Genomic DNA, 17,313 nt, shown 5'->3' with positions numbered 1-17,313 from the left:
TTATAATCTGTGTTCTTTCTATATGTGTAAACAAAGTTTATGAAACAAGCCACAACAATAATGTAGACAGACGTTTTAGTTTTCCAGCTCAAAAACTTGTGTTTTTTAAGGGATGGGCGCTTAGTCGAGCACTTAAACTTAAATATTTAAATGACAATTTGCGTTTCCAATGTGCCGGACAAAGGGGACTATTGCAAAATAAGGGTGTCATCATTGATTTACCTTTACAATAAAGAAATAGAAACTTTCATAAAAAATATGACCATTTTATTACAAATGATATTGACATACCCATTTACAGAATTTGAAGGGTAAAAATGATTAGTGTCTGTGGGAAAATAGATAAAGTCTGCAGCTTCATCATTATCTTCATTTACAGTTCCCTTATCAAATAGAGGGGCTCGTCTTAACTGTTGAAAGTTTTTGATTGTACGCAAACTCTTGATACAAAGCATGATAGACCTACAATGACCCCTGACCTGACAGGTCAAATATGTTATTAACCAATCAATGTGTCAAACTGATGCAACTTTATTAATAATGAATACTGACGACATTTTTTACAACAGAAAGCTAAAATTTATTACCAATAAATACGACAACAAAAACGGTTAGATTGTTTTGTTTAAAACGTGTGATTCACAATTTTTGGAAGGTAAACTGAGTGTAGAAGGAGTATTTAACACCTTTCACGACCATCAACAGTTCACATCATTTCGTAGTTTACCCGTTCACTCCCCATGCCATAGTCGATAGTCACAATGGACATTTTAATTACTTGGAAAAGTAAAATACCGGTTATGTCAATGACCAGGTTTCATTATTTGATAGTGTAATTTCGAACATTTCAGAGGAAGTGGGTACTCAGTAACTTAAAAGCTAAAAACCCCAGAAATTGGGGGATGGACACTCAATTGAGCATAGGCACAAGTCGGACGAGTATGGCATGTGTGGATGCTTCCACAGAAATTCATCACATGTGTGGATGATTCTACAGAAATTCAACACTTTTCAAATAAATTTGCTTTTATGAAAATTGATATAGGTGCCTGCACAAATCAGGAGAAACCTGTGCAAACTTCTCTATTTATTGAACTTAAAATACATTTGGATTTCAGAGATTTATTATTTCAAAATAATTGAATGCAGGTTGAACAGTGGAATAGCTATTGGAAAATAGCACTTTGGTTGAGGTTGTATTGTTAGAAGAAATTGTTAAGAAAGTGGATTGTAATTTTCACTATTCATGAGATATCAGACTGCTTCAACTAGCAGGATAAGAAATAAGAAGAAAACCTAATTCGAGATTTTATCTGGAAATTTTGCATCAACCACTTATACTTGTATGTTATTAGAAACTTACTTTGTAAGAAAATCTTGAAAATCAGGAGGATAATTGTGAGGTATTTCTACTGGGTACTCTGTAATGTAATCTCCATGTAACAACGAAAGCAGCAACATACCCTGAGTAAAAAAAAATAAACAAACTAAACTAAATATAAAAATATAAATATAAAACACTGCTACATCAGTGGCAGAATGCAATGATGAATTTGCATGTTCATAACAATGTTTCAATATTCAAGTCAACAAATTAAGCTACATAGTTAATACTTACAAACTTTAAAATATCTCCTTTTTTACCACCTTTTGCAACAATTTTGTCATCACTAAAATGAACACCTTGCTTAGTGGCATTACTGCTGTGGCACAAGTCACTTATTCTAAAAGACAAAAATTTTATTTTTCTTGAAAATAAATATTCCAATGATGATAATTTTAATAATGCATGTCTTGGCACTCTTCACTATTCATGGTACATGATCACATTTGACATAAATAGTATTATCTTATAGTATGGTAAATGCAATGGCATTCATGTTACATGTCATAATTTTATGGGTGTTCAAACAGTATACAAACCAATTTTTATCACAATGATACATTAATGATAATTTCAGACCTTAGATGAGGTAATGATGTTTATTGATTGTTTATTATTTTTAAATACAGACTCAATGATTGAATAATTAAGTTGCTCCTACCTTTTTCCTATACTATAATCTGCAATTCTAAGATGACCTTCTGAATCGATAAAAATACTGGAAGCTTTTAAATCTTTATGAACCACTCCTTTACTATGTAAATATTGCAGGGATTCTAGTATATCAATGGCATAGTGTCGAAGTGACTCCAGCTGAACTGGAGTACCATTATCTATAAAGGTAGCCAGGGTACCACCCCCAATATACTCCATTAACACCTGTAATACAATTAGCAAATAAAAATCAATCCTCAGGAAAAAAATGTGGTAAGAGGAGAATTTTAACCTCAAACAGTGGTTATGTAATTCATGCTAATGTCAAACAGTAGAATTTGGGGACTGCATGTTTTATGATGACTGTGAATAGATATTTCTAAAGAGTGATGTCATGTTTAATATGACAACTAGTCAACACTAATTCAACACATCCATTGAGTCTAAAGTTTTTAAACCAAGATACTTTTTGTGTAGAAGCAGGCATACACGATGTATAATAAAACCTGCTTATACTCACCTCAATAATAATACAGTTGTTAGATTCAGTATACTTTATAGCTAAGTAATGTACAAGATAGGGATTATCCAATCGCAGCAATGACAATAATTCTTGTTCAATACTGACAACCTAAAAAACATAAACCTTTATTAGTTTTTAAACATTGCTATGAATATTTATGAATAATACCATACTTGATCAATTTACATGTAGCAACCAGTGCACTGATAATCATCTTTAAAAATCATGTTTTTTAGGAGGTAAGTGTAGTTGAGCACCCCACTCCAAAAATGATTAAAACAATTTTCGATTATCATGCCCCAGGTTAAGGGGTTATTACATCTCATGATTGAAAAATATAAAAATAATATTTGCATGTGAAAATGGTGAGAATCTCTGGGACAACAAGTCAAAGTCAAGATTGACATGAGGAATGTTTTGCTGCATGATTTGACCTGCAACGTTATTGAACCTGAATATTCAAATTTATGACATTTTATTTCAATGCAATGGCGTAGGTAGTGAATATTTCAGCGTGTCATGATATTGATTATTTTAACATGGTGATTAAACCAAGTTTTGAAGTATTTAACATCACACATCTGTCAACAGTTTATTGTTGAAGCATAGTTTTATCTGTGCACAGATTTATTATAATTAAGAAAAGTATAGTGATATCCAGTGACTCAGTTTCATGCCTTAACAGTCAGATTTGGAGCATTTTGGAAAAGGTGGACACTAAGACAAACTTAACCAAAAAATTGAAACCTTGCTAACTAACTTTCTGAATAATTCTCAAAACTGCTGTAACAACAGCAGCAAACACTGACTGGTTCTTGCCAACATGTCACAAAAGTACAAAACATAAACAAGTGGGTCTTTTTCTACATGTACATGTACTTCCAGGCTAATACTCTATTCTATGCAGATATTTTACCAGCTTCAGTTTTGTAACTTTTTTTTTTATCGATGACACATTAATGATGCAAGTATCGTAACATAGTTTGTGTCAGCATGGACATCTCTGAGGTTTACGTAACATAGTTTGTGTCATCATGGATATCTCTGAGATTTACGTAATATAGTTTGTGTCATCATGGATATCTCTGAGATTTACGTAATATAGTTTGTGTCAGCTTGGATATCTCTGAGATTTACGTAACATAGTTTGTGTCATCTTGGATATCTCTAAGGTTTACGTAACATAGTTTGTGTCATCTTGGATATCTCTGAGATTTACGTAATATAGTTTGTGTCAGCTTGGATATCTCTAAGGTTTACGTAACATAGTTTGTGTCATCTTGGATATCTCTGAGGTTTACGTAATATAGTTTGTGTCATCTTGGATATCTCTAAGGTTTACGTAATATAGTTTGTGTCATCTTGGATATCTCTGAGGTTTACGTAATATAGTTTGTGTCAGCTTGGATATCTCTGAGGTTTACGTAATATAGTTTGTGTCAGCTTGGATATCTCTAAGGTTTACGTAACATAGTTTGTGTCATCTTGGATATCTCTGAGGTTTACGTAATATAGTTTGTGTCATCTTGGATATCTCTGAGATTTACGTAATATAGTTTGTGTCAGCTTGGATATCTCTAAGGTTTACGTAACATAGTTTGTGTCATCTTGGATATCTCTGAGGTTTACGTAATATAGTTTGTGTCATCTTGGATATCTCTGAGGTTTACGTAACATAGTTTGTGTCAGCTTGGATATCTCTAAGGTTTACGTAACATAGTTTGTGTCAGCTTGGATATCTCTAAGGTTTATGTAATATAGTTTGTGTCATCTTGGATATCTCTGAGGTTCACGTAATATAGTTTGTGTCATCTTGGATATCTCTGAGGTTTACGTATTTAAACATAGTTTGTGTCAGCTTGGATATCTCTGAGGTTTACGTAACATAGTTTGTGTCAGCTGGAATATCTCTGAGATTTACGTAACATAGTTTTGTGTCATCTTGGATATCTCTGAGATTTACGTAAAATAGTTTGTGTCATCTTGGATATCTCTGAGATTTACGTAACATAGTTTGTGTCAGCTTTGATATCTCTGAGATTTACGTAACATAGTTTGTGTCAGCTTGGATATCTCTGAGATTTACGTAACATAGTTTGTGTCATCTTGGATATCGCTGAGATTTACGTAACATAGTTTGTGTCATCTTGGATATCTCTGAGATTTACGTAATATAGTTTGTGTCAGCTTGGATATCTCTGAGATTTACGTAACATAGTTTGTGTCAGCTTTGATATCTCTGAGATTTACGTAACATAGTTTGTGTCATCTTGGATATCTCTGAGATTTACGTAACATAGTTTGTGTCATTTTGGATATCTCTGAGATTTACGTAACATAGTTTGTGTCAGCTTTGATATCTCTGAGATTTACGTAACATAGTTTGTGTCAGCTTGGATATCTCTGAGATTTACGTAACATAGTTTGTGTCATCTTGGATATCTCTGAGATTTACGTAACATAGTTTGTGTCATCTTGGATATCTCCGAGATTTACGTAATATAGTTTGTGTCAGCTTGGATATCTCTGAGATTTACGTAACATAGTTTGTGTCATCTTGGATATCTCTGAAATTTACGTAACATAGTTTGTGTCATTTTGGATATCTCTGAGGTTTACGTAACATAGTTTGTGTCATCTTGGATATCTGATATTTACGTAACATAGTTTGTGTCATCTTGGATATCTCTGGGATTTACGTAACATAGTTTGTGTCAGCTTGGATATCTCTGAGATTTATGTAACATAGTTTGTGTCAGCTTGGATATCTCTGAGATTTACGTAACATAGTTTGTGTCAGCTTGAATATCTCTGAGATTTACGTAACATAGTTTGTGTCATCTTGGATATCTCTAAGGTTTACGTAACATAGTTTGTGTCAGCTTGGATATCTCTGAGATTTACGTAACATAGTTTGTGTCAGCTTGGATATCTCTGAGATTTATGTAACATAGTTTGTGTCAGCTTGGATATCTCTGAGATTTACGTAACATAGTTTGTGTCAGCTTGAATATCTCTGAGATTTACGTAACATAGTTTGTGTCATCTTGGATATCTCTAAGGTTTACGTAACATAGTTTGTGTCAGCTTGGATATCTCTGAGATTTACGTAACATAGTTTGTGTCAGCTTGGATATCTCTGAGATTTATGTAACATAGTTTGTGTCAGCTTGGATATCTCTGAGATTTACGTAACATAGTTTGTGTCAGCTTGGATATCTCTGAGATTTACGTAACATAGTTTGTGTCATCTTGGATATCTCTGAGGTTTACATAACATAGTTTGTGTCATCTTGGATATCTCTGGGAGTTACGTAACATAGTTTGTGTCATCTTGGATATCTCTGAGATTTACCTAATATAGTTTGTGTCATCTTGGATATCTCTGAGATTTACGTAACATAGTTTGTGTCATCTTGGATATCTCTGGGATTTACGTAACATAGTTTGTGTCATCTTGGATATCTCTGAGATTTACGTAACATAGTTTGTGTCATCTTGGATATCTCTGAGATTTACGTAACATAGTTTGTGTCATCTTGGATATCTCTGAGATTTACGTAACATAGTTTGTGTCATCTTGGATATCTCTGAGATTTACGTAACATAGTTTGTGTCAGCTTGGATATCTCTAAGGGTCACATAACTATAATTGTGAAAAAAAGCACAAAGACTGGTCATAAAATCATCCCACTACTCTCTTCCTAACCAGAGAATTCATCTATTCTGCCACTCAGTCTCACACAGTTATGTCAAATATACTGGTATCATTATTAATCATTATTTTCCTGTGTTACCAGGTATCACCTTTTTCATGTACTGTGCAGCTTGTTCACTGTCATTATCACCACCAATTGAATGCCTCCATTTCAACACCCATTCACCTATGGCCACTAACTCCCCAGATGCAGTATCCATTCCTACATAAACTTTACTGCCAGATGAGCCTTGTCCTGAGATCAAAACATAGCACAATCATTGATACCTTGCCCCATGTAAAAAGATTTAATGCCAGATGAGCCTTGTCTCAAGATAAAAAAAATAGCACAATTATTGAACCTTACAAACAGAGACATGCAGGAAGGTTATTGATAATAAATTATCCGTATATGGACTAAAAATCAAGCATTATGACTACTTAAAAAAATAGAATAAAGTGATGAGAGATTTATACTGACCTAAACATTTCCCTCTTGTTATTGTTCTATTTCCTTTAGTATAGAATGTTGTAGTCACGGTTCCAACATTACCACTACCTTTCCTACTTCTTGACTCATTTCCACATGAATCATGCCTTATTCGAGTAGAGCTGGAATGTCTGGTAAAAAGAATTAAATATTAAGTAATGATAATTGAAGGCAATGAATAGGGCTGATAATTACTGAAAAGTTAACAATAGAATAAATTGTATAAATATCCACTACCACAAATGAGTATCCATAAAACATCAAATCTGTTAAAATTAAATCAAGTGAATATTTGTTCGTCTATCAAAATCATGGTATTTTGATCAGAAACATAGACCTGAGTCTATCCAAATCATGGTATTTTGATCTGAAACATAGACCTGAGATTATCTGAATCATGAAACTACTTTAAGTCATCTAGTGTTTTGATCTGTATTTTTGCTTTAGTTATTTTTTTATTGGCGAAAAACTGCGAACTCGGCAAATTTGGTTGCACAACTTCCCTTTATTATATACACCCAGCGACACCGATGCCAGCTGACTGTGCTCCCGTTATGGATTCACAGTCAGCGAAGTGCTACGTTTTGAAACCAAAGCTAAGTGCATTAAACCACTCACCAAGGTATGGATTATTGCAATATTGGATTCATCGTGAATGAAAAGAAAGCAGAACGTGTGCGCCACATGCTGCGTGGTTCATCTTACATCGTTAAGTTCCAATGAGTTTTACGTAAAAACACAAACAAAACAGCCCTCTTCAGGGCCACCACACACTCCAAAAAGAAAACTACCGTAACAAACACACTATTTAAATAAATCAAACGCGTTCGTTTTTGACAAATAAAACTTTACTGTTGACCCCGTTCTTGGCTAAAAATCACCCTGGGTGTTTAACCGAGGATGTCCCCAACATGTAAATTTTATGAAAACAGGGGGGTGGGCGCTTGCCCGGGGATGGGCGCATGCCCGGGGTAATACGGTAAAAATACATAAATGTTGAATCGCCAGTTAATTAAAAATAAAAGATTATTTTTGAGATGACATGAAAATTGGAACTAATTAACATGCTAATACAATTATGAAAATTAACTGTGATTACTTACATAAAGTCCGGAGAGAACGCCTGGATAACAATGTACTTGGAAGCAAATTCAACATTTATGTACTAACCTTAGTTTAAGCTTGTCATCTCCATTTACAGGGTCAGGCTGACGTTTTCTTCTAGTTGGAGATGAAGTAGTTGACTCACTGGATGTGTTCTGCATCAAATCCTCAGATTCATCTGATTTTTTATTCTTTTCCTCTGGGACAGGGTCTTCCTAAAAAGAGATATTGATGTCATTATTCAATACTCTCTACTACAAGAATAGCCTCAATTTAGATGATTCCACATTTAACACCCCCCCCACACACACACACACACACACACACACTAATATACTGCATCTTCAATAGAAATGCATATGAAAAATTCAAATTCATTCATTCAAATATGACATATTTTGACACACACATGTCAGTACATGCACTACTAATAGAGCAAATAGGTTAAATGTCAAGTTTTTATTTTTATTTTGAAGACAAAAAAAAAGTATCATTCACTAAAATCAAAGGAGAGTGGTAACTACACAGCAGTGAAAATTTTATTTTGGGTCTTTAAACAGACAGTCACAGTGACTTTCACAAAATGTTGTCCTTGGAAACAATCTAGAATTACAAAATAGAAAACAGCAGCTATAAAACAGTTTACATCATAAACTGATACAGAGAATTATAACTCATCTAACCCAATTAATATCTAAATCTACTACCTTTTTAGACATAACACGTCTTCTTCTGCTTTCTTCTTTGAGAGCCATTTGCCTTCTCTGTATCTCTTCCTCAATTTCTTTTCTCTATATTATATATTAGAGAATAGAGATTTGAATGGTCTAAGTTGAAAACATTCATTGAAACTGTATATGATGACAACTGAAAAATCTGTTAACAGAGAGGCAAGCAGACTGGAGAATATGGGCAGTGTGCAAGTAGGAGGACACTATGGAGATGGGCAGTGTGTAAGTAGGAGGACACTATGAATATGGGCAGTGTGTAAGTAGGAGGACACTATGAAGATGGGCAGTGTGTAAGTAGGACACTATGAATATGGGCAGTGTGCAAGTAGGAGGACACTATGGAGATGGGCAGTGTGTAAGTAGGAGGACACTATGAATATGGGCAGTGTGTAAGTAGAAGGACACTATGAATATGGCAGTGTGTAAGTAGGACACTATGAATATGGGCAGTGTGCGAGTAGGAGGACACTATGAAGATGGGCAGTGTGTAAGTGAGAGGAGGACACTATGAAGATGGGCAGTGTATAAGTAGGAGGACACTATGAATATGGGCAGTGTGCAAGTAGGAGGACACTATGAAGATGGGCAGTGTGCAAGTAGGAGGACACTATGAATATGGGCAGTGTGCAAGTAGGAAGACACTATGAAGATGGGCAGTGTGCAAGTAGGAGGACACTATGAATATGGGCAGTGTGCAAGTAGGAGGACACTATGAATATGGGCAGTGTGCAAGTAGGAGGACACTATGAAGATGGGCAGTGTGTAAGTAGGAGGACACTATGAAGATGGGCAGTGTGCAAGTAGGAGGACACTATGAAGATGGGCAGTGTGCAAGTAGGAGGACACTATGAATATGGGCAGTGTACAAGTAAGAGGACACTATGAAGATGGGCAGTGTGTAAGTAAGAGGAGACTATGAAGATGGACAGTGTGCAAGTAGGAGGACACTATGAAGATGGGCAGTGTGCAAGTAGAAGGACACTATGAATATGGCAGTGTGTAAGTAGGACACTATGAAGATGGGCAGTGTGTAAGTAGAAGGACACTATGAATATGGCAGTGTGTAAGTAGGACACTATGAATATGGGCAGTGTGCGAGTAGGAGGACACTATGAAGATGGGCAGTGTGTAAGTGAGAGGAGGACACTATGAAGATGGGCAGTGTATAAGTAGGAGGACACTATGAATATGGGCAGTGTGCAAGTAGGAGGACACTATGAAGATGGGCAGTGTGCAAGTAGGAGGACACTATGAATATGGGCAGTGTGCAAGTAGGAGGACACTATGAAGATGGGCAGTGTGTAAGTAGGAGGACACTATGAAGATGGGCAGTGTGCAAGTAGGAGGACACTATGAAGATGGGCAGTGTGCAAGTAGGAGGACACTATGAATATGGGCAGTGTACAAGTAAGAGGACACTATGAAGATGGGCAGTGTGTAAGTAAGAGGAGACTATGAAGATGGACAGTGTGCAAGTAGGAGGACACTATGAAGATGGGCAGTGTGTAAGTAAGAGGACACTATGAAGATGGGCAGTGTATAAGTAGGAGGACACTATGAATATGGGCAGTGTGCAAGTAGGAGGACACTATGAAGATGGGCAGTGTGCAAGTAGGAGGACACTATGAAGATGGGCAGTGTGTAAGTAAGAGGAGACTATGAAGATGGACAGTGTGCAAGTAGGAGGACACTATGAAGATGGGCAGTGTGCAAGTAGGAGGACACTATGAATATGGGCAGTGTACAAGTAGGAGGACACTATGAAGATGGGCAGTGTGTAAGTAGGAGGAAATGATGAAAATGGCAGTGTGCAAGTAGGAGGACACGATGAAGATGGGCAGTGTGTAAGTAGGAGGACACTATGAAGATGGGCAGTGTGCAAGTAGGAGGACACTATGAATATGGGCAGTGTGCAAGTAGAAGGACACTATGAAGATGGGCAGTGTGCAAGTAGGAGGACACTATGAAGATGGGCAGTGTGCAAGTAGGAGGACACTATGAATATGGGCAGTGTGCAAGTAGGAGGACAATGAAGATGGGCAGTGTGCAAATAACTTTTCTGATCAATGCATATCCAATCTACATGTACAATGTAACTAATAGGTCTGAAAATGATTCTCACTTGCATTGCCTCCCTCCTTTTCTTAAGGTCCATCTTTCTCTGTTGTTCTTTAGCAGCTTTTTCTTCTTTCCTTTTCTTATTGGTTAACATCTCATGATAGAATGATTTCATCTGAGGAACATTGTGTATATGCAGAAACTCTTCAATCTGAGTAGCTAACTCCAGAATCATTACCTAATTTAGATTATTGAATTTAATTATTAATTCATATCCACTATGAATGGCCAAGAGAAATAGAGAGCAGAGATGTAAGTGCAACACACATTTACTAAAATAGAATACAATTATATAGAGATAAGCATACTGAAATATTGCACCAAAACCTAATTTATCAATTACATTTTGTAATTTTTATCCATCAAGATTACACTCACATTGACAGGATCATAAAACTTACCTCTCCAATTCTCTTCTTAGCTTCACATTCTAAGTCTTTTCTTAATTTCTTTGTCTGATCATTAGACAACCCCTTGGGACTTTCCAAGGTTATCTCTGGCAGCCTACAAAAAGAAAACACAGACATTAAAAGGTGGTGGTTGTCATGCAGCGCATGTCAAATTTTGTGTAAACAAACACTGTATTTCACTAAAGTTGTACATGTTGCTATGGGTGCTCTTTAAAGTGCCTGTGAAATGTCTGCGTTAGCGCCCATGCCCGGTCAAGCGCCCACCCCCCACTTTTGCACAATTTTTATATTCAGGGTCACATTTGGCAAAGCGCCCACCCCTTCAAAATGCCACTCATTTAAAACTTGGTCTTTGATCATTGCTTAACGAATACTGGTAATCGTTTTTTATATCATGATACAGCGTGGATATCGATCGCCGTGTTGTGAATGCGGCGTAGACCATGGTAACTACGCTTCGACAATGACCTGTTAATAAAAGTAAAATGCAGTAAATATTTCATGCCGTATTCAGTTTACTGATAAAAATTGCTAGTTACCATTTAAAAAAAACAAAAACATGTCGTTTATTCGCCGAAATCAATCCAACAGATCGTACTTCGACATCGATAATTCACTTCCGCATTGCGTTACCTGAGAGTCTTCGGGAATTTCCGAAGAATTGCGTCAGTACCACATAGCATTTTGATTGGATAATAACAGACTTGACCCATTAGGTCAAAGGACGTTGATGCAGGTCAAATGCAAATACATCATGGCGGAAAGTGCTTCTCATCGTGAGTTTGCGTACGATCCGACACATTCGTCTGTGGCGATAATGATGAAGAGTTTGAGTTTGACTGTGCTCCAACAGACTCAAATATTTTTGGTACGTAATTACTATTGTAACAAAATGTGAATATTTGACCATTTCTGTTTCTTCATTGACGACGCACCTAATTTTGTTTTCCGTCAAACTTTCAAAGACGTAATATCCCCCTCAATCTGTCACACGATGAATTAACCCTTTTCCGGTGAAGTCGGTGAAAAACCGCCGTCAATATGGGTATGCTAGAATTTACCACTCCAGCTAGCTAACTGGTTAAGTCGTTGAAAAACGGCCTGCTATTTAGGTTTCTCAGACGGTCAAGCGTTTATAATACGTTGTACAGAACCTGATATTTTACACTTGTGAAATTATGGAGGGAGAGAATTTGTTTTCGATTCCGTCAAGTCAAATAAATTAACCAAGTAATAAAGAATGTAATTCTATACACTTGTCTGCTCATTTCACTATTTTACCGTCACAACGCGACGTTTGCGACGACGTAAAAAAAAACGCCTTGACCACATTGCAAACTGCAGCATTACAACCGTATTTGAACGACACGATTCACGATTATAACGGTAGTAACGTATTTTGACCAGCTTGGCAAATAGTCCCGGCACTTAGAATGAATAGCATGATAGATTCCAACGGCTGAGCTTGGAATGTCGGCAATCACCAACGTAAAATGACCGGGACAGCTGGTAGGAAATATTCAAGTCCACGTGATTTCACCGTCTGAGCTAGCATATGCAATTTTATGTGTATGCAAATTGTAACCAATCCGTGTTTGAAAAAATAACATATTTATTTACATAACAATAAATATTCAAATTGTGGGGAGATGCAGTCTTGTGGACATCTGGTCGTTCAGTATAAATATGGCCGAAGAAAGTGAGATAAAGCCCTGACTCACTGTGTGCCTCCTTTCCGACACATACGTTAATAATATGCCGTTCTATAGAGATAGGAAGTGTTTTATGAAGGCAAGAAAACGTGTCAATCGTGCAGTGGCACGGGGAGTGCTAAGTTTGACATTGACACGACAGATTTTTCACCAGCAAAGCGTGGGAAAAGAAAGAAATCCAAAGCAAAAGAAACATTTGACGTCGGGGAGTTACCAGCCGAACGTACCACGGACACCAGTGATAATAAGTCCACTCAAGAAAAGGCGTAAAAAGAATAAGAACAAACGCAAGTCGGAGAGCGTCTCCTTCATCAATGAACATGCGATTACAGAAGGACTCAGGCCGTTTGAAGGACTCAGGCTGCGGGGACAAACTAGGAGGCAAACCAGGAGGCAAACGTAAGTCGGGTAAGCGCCCACCCCTGAAAAATCCTGATTTTATGAGTTGAGGACCCTGGGCGCTAACGCGGTCGAGTACGGTAAGTACAAAATAAATTTTTAAAGTGAAAAATTGGTTTCAAACTCAATCTACACAAAATTTATTTTTATGTATTTTAAAACTAGGCTCCTCATTAGCTTTTCATTTGCATACTCAAACACCCCTGGTGACGCATGCGGGAGGACTTGCTGGTCAGCGTGCTTTGCTGATAATGTATATCACACATTTCTTATTCAATTTTCTCGTCTTTGAAATTTCCACTCATGAACTTGTTCCTCAGGGAAGAGTAAACCATAAAGAACACATATTATCAAGTTTATCATAAAAGGTTGAGTTAGATACAAAATATATCCCTTCTAGTGTAGCTGGTCACGGCAATCAACACCGTACTGCACAATCACAGTCTGTTGTATGGTGGTCAATGAAGTCGGTTGAAGTGCCCACATCTATTGCCATGTAACTCTTCACGATACGCATGTCAATGTTTTCCAAGTTTTTCAAAATCTAGTTTGCCGTCTGGCTTGTCCTCTAGAGTCTAGATATTTATCAGGTTACTGGGTATGCTCATACACCATCAATCACAGGGATTTTTTTAAACAAGGCAACAGGGGCGCAGCGCCCTCATGCCAAGGCCATGCACCCCCATTACCCTGGGGAGCAGATCCTCTGGCAACCATAAAATTCTGAATGATCAGGAATCACATGTGGCCACAGTCTTCAACTGTGACCTGTATGATAGTAATTTTGGTCCCAAGGAAGCCATAGAATGCTTCCTTTTAACTTAGAATTATCAAAAACTCCACACCCTGGTAGGGAGAACCCTATCTCCCCCACTTGGTGGCACCGCTGAATTGCAGTGCTCCCTCTTGCAGTTCTTTTCTAGAAACACCCCTGAATCATGTAAGTAAAAAAAAAATGGACTCACTCATTGGGGTAGTTATCTGAACACTTTACTCTGAGATCAATATTGACATATATTTCATTTGTTCCACCCATACTCTGCTGCGGCTTTAAATGTAACAGTACTTCCAATGGCCGCTGAACCTGTAAAGATTTTAAAATGTGCATACATTTATTTTTGGATACCCACCTAGTCATTGCTGCAATACTAAACACATGAGAAAACAAGTTATGCATTTATAACCATGGTAATGTCAATGACAAACTACTCATTCCTTTTCAATGAGTAAAAACTTCAAATTTCCATTTTAGATTTTGGGTAAAATTTACATAATTAATATTAATTTACAAATTACTCAAACCACACAATCAAAAATATAGCAGTCAAGATATTGGTAATTGCCATTGCAATATAGTAAAAAAAAACACACTGGGATGCTACCACACTGTATCTTGAGAACTTAGTGAAGGTTTTTCAGAATAAATATTATTTGAGAGTTTTATAAAATGTCATTGAAAAAAACCCTTGGAAAATAGAAAAATACCATCCTGCAAATAATTTGATATTTTTTTGTTTTGCAAGATCTATTGAAAAAAATCATTATTATTTATTTTAAATAAGAAAGAAGAAAATGCTTTTTAAAAATAAATAATTAGCTATTTTAGACAACTGGAAATTATTATTATTATTTTTTTCAATTTATTAAGAAATTTTGAATACAAATAATACTTCTTAAAAAGAACACTTCAGAATTGATATAAAATAGAATATAGATATAAAATGAATATATTTATTCCGTTGACATTCAACGTAAATGCCACGTAGTCTTCACGTGGCATTTCGAATTGATAGGCGGTATACATGTATGACAATACTCTACAACACGAATACACCACGTGGATGTGTGATTGTATTTACATCATGTTGTTTACATGCGACGTAACGTTCAACATGACAAGTACATAACGATCGATCATGATAAATACGCACGTCTAGACGTTATTTTATCATGCAAACCTCACAAAGAATGGCGTAGACAATTCAAAAGACGGTGTACCTCCCAATGTTTTAGTGTTCTTACCTTCCAAGTGTCGTTGTCTCTGACATCAATGCATTCGTCCATGTAAATAGATTTCAAAACTTGGAGCTCGTTCTCCTGGCGCTCCTGGGGTGTGTCGTAGTCTTCCTCCATGTTCTTGGTCAAACAATCCAGATTAAAACGTGCCGATTCATATCGTCATTAGTTTCAGTGAGGTAAATTTCACTGTTACGCATTCCAAGCTTAGCAAACGGTCAATATCCTAAGCGCGACCGAAGAACGTGTACATTAGACGCCATTTTGTAATCTAGTCTACCCAAAATGCTTTGCGCAAAGTTTTGTTTACATTTATACTGTCCGTGCCAAATACATCTATATATCATAGGTACATTACCAACCACTACATGTTATATGCAACATGTAATAACATTTGTTCTGTAGTAACTCGGGATACTTTTTAAATTGTTTATACACCGTGCCCGGATGTTGACCTGACCCCATATTCAACATGGCGGAGAAAGAAGAAAGTCAAGAGAAGCGTGCGATGCCACAAATTGATGAAAATGAGTATATTCTACGAAAAAGATTGCCAAGAAGATTGCCGAAACGTAAGAACGACATTTACGTTAACAGGAAAACAAACTTTAACGCTCAACTTGAGCGTAGTCAAAAACTGTTTGACAATGGATATGATGTAGTGTTTATTCACGGACTGGGCGCTGCAATCAATAGGTCAATAAACTTGGCGTTGCAACTGAAAATAAGGGGACTCGGATCCTTGGAAATATCAGTTAATACATCAACCGTCGAATTATTGGATGACTTAGAACCAAATAACGATGACCTGGAGCCAGATACACAGCTCAGGACAAACTCCGCTGTACACATAAAAGTATACAAACTTGCTCTTGCATAGCTTGACTTGGTACTTGGTAGTCATACAGCCAGCTCGGGACAAGTAAAATAGCCATTCGCACAACTGAACTCGCTTGCCTTAACAGACTATAGGCAACATTTTGAACAAGTCATGTTAAAAAGTTAACGTCAACCTCAGGAATGGTCTGGCAACAAATTGTATTTAGTTACTGATATTAAGTTACTACACCATTACATACTTTTTAGTAACCATGGTTACTACTATTATTGTATGCTGAAGTGCACCCAGAAAGATTTTGACTATAAAAACTTTTTTAACACACAGTAGTTTGTTAAATTTGTTGATTTGTGTACTGCCCACTAAATCCTCCTTATAGTAGCAGTTATATCAAATGCATGTATTGGCGATCCGCTCGGCTAGGATTGCCCTTACAATCACTTTTGTCGTTTTGTGTGTGTCTGTCTGTGTGTGTACATTTCCAGTGTTTTCACGTATGAATCTTCTGTGATTTTTTTGGCTTGGCCGATTTTTTTCAAACTTGGCAGGTAGGTCACACCTTCACCCTAGTTATTAGGAAAAATCTGAAAAAAAATTTTGCCCACCATTGCCATAGCAACAGCCAAAAAACTGATTTTTGGATAGCTTCGCGCCAAATGTATCTCCTACAAATTTGGGATAAAACACTTCAGACATAGCTCATTCTACTTAGCTTGAGTGTGGGCACAAAGTTACTATTTGAATTTTTGATATTTTTCATTACCGAGAAATTTGACCCCAAAGTTTGGGTAACTTTTCACCAGCAACGGCTTTTAACTCCTCTGTGATTTTTTCGGCTCGGCTGGTTTTGTTCATACTTCACAGGTAGGTCGTGCTGTCACTAATTGGAAAAAAATCCTGGCCCACCACTGCCATTGCAACATCCAAAAACTGATTTTTGAATACTTTCGCCCCAAATGTATTACCTCCTACCAGTTTTGTACACAGTCAGCTGGCATTGGTGTCGCTGGGTGTATATGATAAAGGGAAGTTGTGCAACCAAATTTGTCGAGTTCGCAGTTTTTCGCCAATAAAAAAATAACTAAGGCAAAAACGGTTTTTCAGCATTTTTGTAATAAAGACATTATTCTCTATCAATAATCCTCCCAAAACAGAAACATTTCTACTAATTTTGTGTTTTTTTGACGTTTTTCGAAAAACCTGCGATTAGGCTGCGAAAGTAGAACATTCCGGAAGG

At 36.7% G+C, this 17,313-nt stretch overlaps 2 protein-coding genes across 4 annotated transcripts in view; one reads left to right on the top strand and one right to left on the bottom strand.

The window, feature by feature from the left end:
* Positions 1–15,544, bottom strand: part of LOC102801472 (eIF-2-alpha kinase GCN2-like) — an 81,760-nt gene extending 66,216 nt beyond the window's left edge. For 2 of the 3 annotated variants that reach the window (XM_078005735.2, XM_085508172.1), the window contains exons 1-12: positions 15,245–15,544; positions 14,188–14,306; positions 11,103–11,205; positions 10,706–10,879; positions 8,560–8,643; positions 7,919–8,067; positions 6,740–6,879; positions 6,369–6,514; positions 2,559–2,669; positions 2,046–2,263; positions 1,619–1,724; positions 1,364–1,464 (exon numbers count right to left, since the gene is read on the bottom strand). In XM_078005735.2, coding sequence (XP_077861861.1) covers positions 1,364–1,464; positions 1,619–1,724; positions 2,046–2,263; positions 2,559–2,669; positions 6,369–6,514; positions 6,740–6,879; positions 7,919–8,067; positions 8,560–8,643; positions 10,706–10,879; positions 11,103–11,205; positions 14,188–14,306; positions 15,245–15,355 — 1,562 coding nt within the window. In that variant the 5' untranslated portion in view covers positions 15,356–15,544. The remainder of the gene's footprint in view (positions 1–1,363; positions 1,465–1,618; positions 1,725–2,045; positions 2,264–2,558; positions 2,670–6,368; positions 6,515–6,739; positions 6,880–7,918; positions 8,068–8,559; positions 8,644–10,705; positions 10,880–11,102; positions 11,206–14,187; positions 14,307–15,244) is intronic. The other variant, XM_085508178.1, reaches the window with a different exon arrangement.
* Positions 15,545–15,683: 139 nt separating this feature from the next.
* LOC100369439 (ribonuclease P protein subunit p20-like) lies at positions 15,684–16,402 on the top strand. Its single transcript, XM_002741405.3, has one exon. The coding sequence runs from the start codon at positions 15,711–15,713 to the stop codon at positions 16,116–16,118; it is 408 nt and encodes a 135-aa protein (XP_002741451.1). The 5' UTR covers positions 15,684–15,710; the 3' UTR covers positions 16,119–16,402.
* Positions 16,403–17,313: the final 911 nt, after the last annotated feature.

The sequence above is a fragment of the Saccoglossus kowalevskii genome, chromosome 2 (genome assembly GCF_978046115.1).
Source record: "Saccoglossus kowalevskii chromosome 2, keSacKowa6.1, whole genome shotgun sequence".
Classification (NCBI taxonomy): Eukaryota; Metazoa; Hemichordata; class Enteropneusta; family Harrimaniidae; genus Saccoglossus; species Saccoglossus kowalevskii.
The sequence above is the reverse complement of the archived record's forward strand: the minus strand, read 5'-3'. Positions and strand labels throughout refer to the sequence as shown.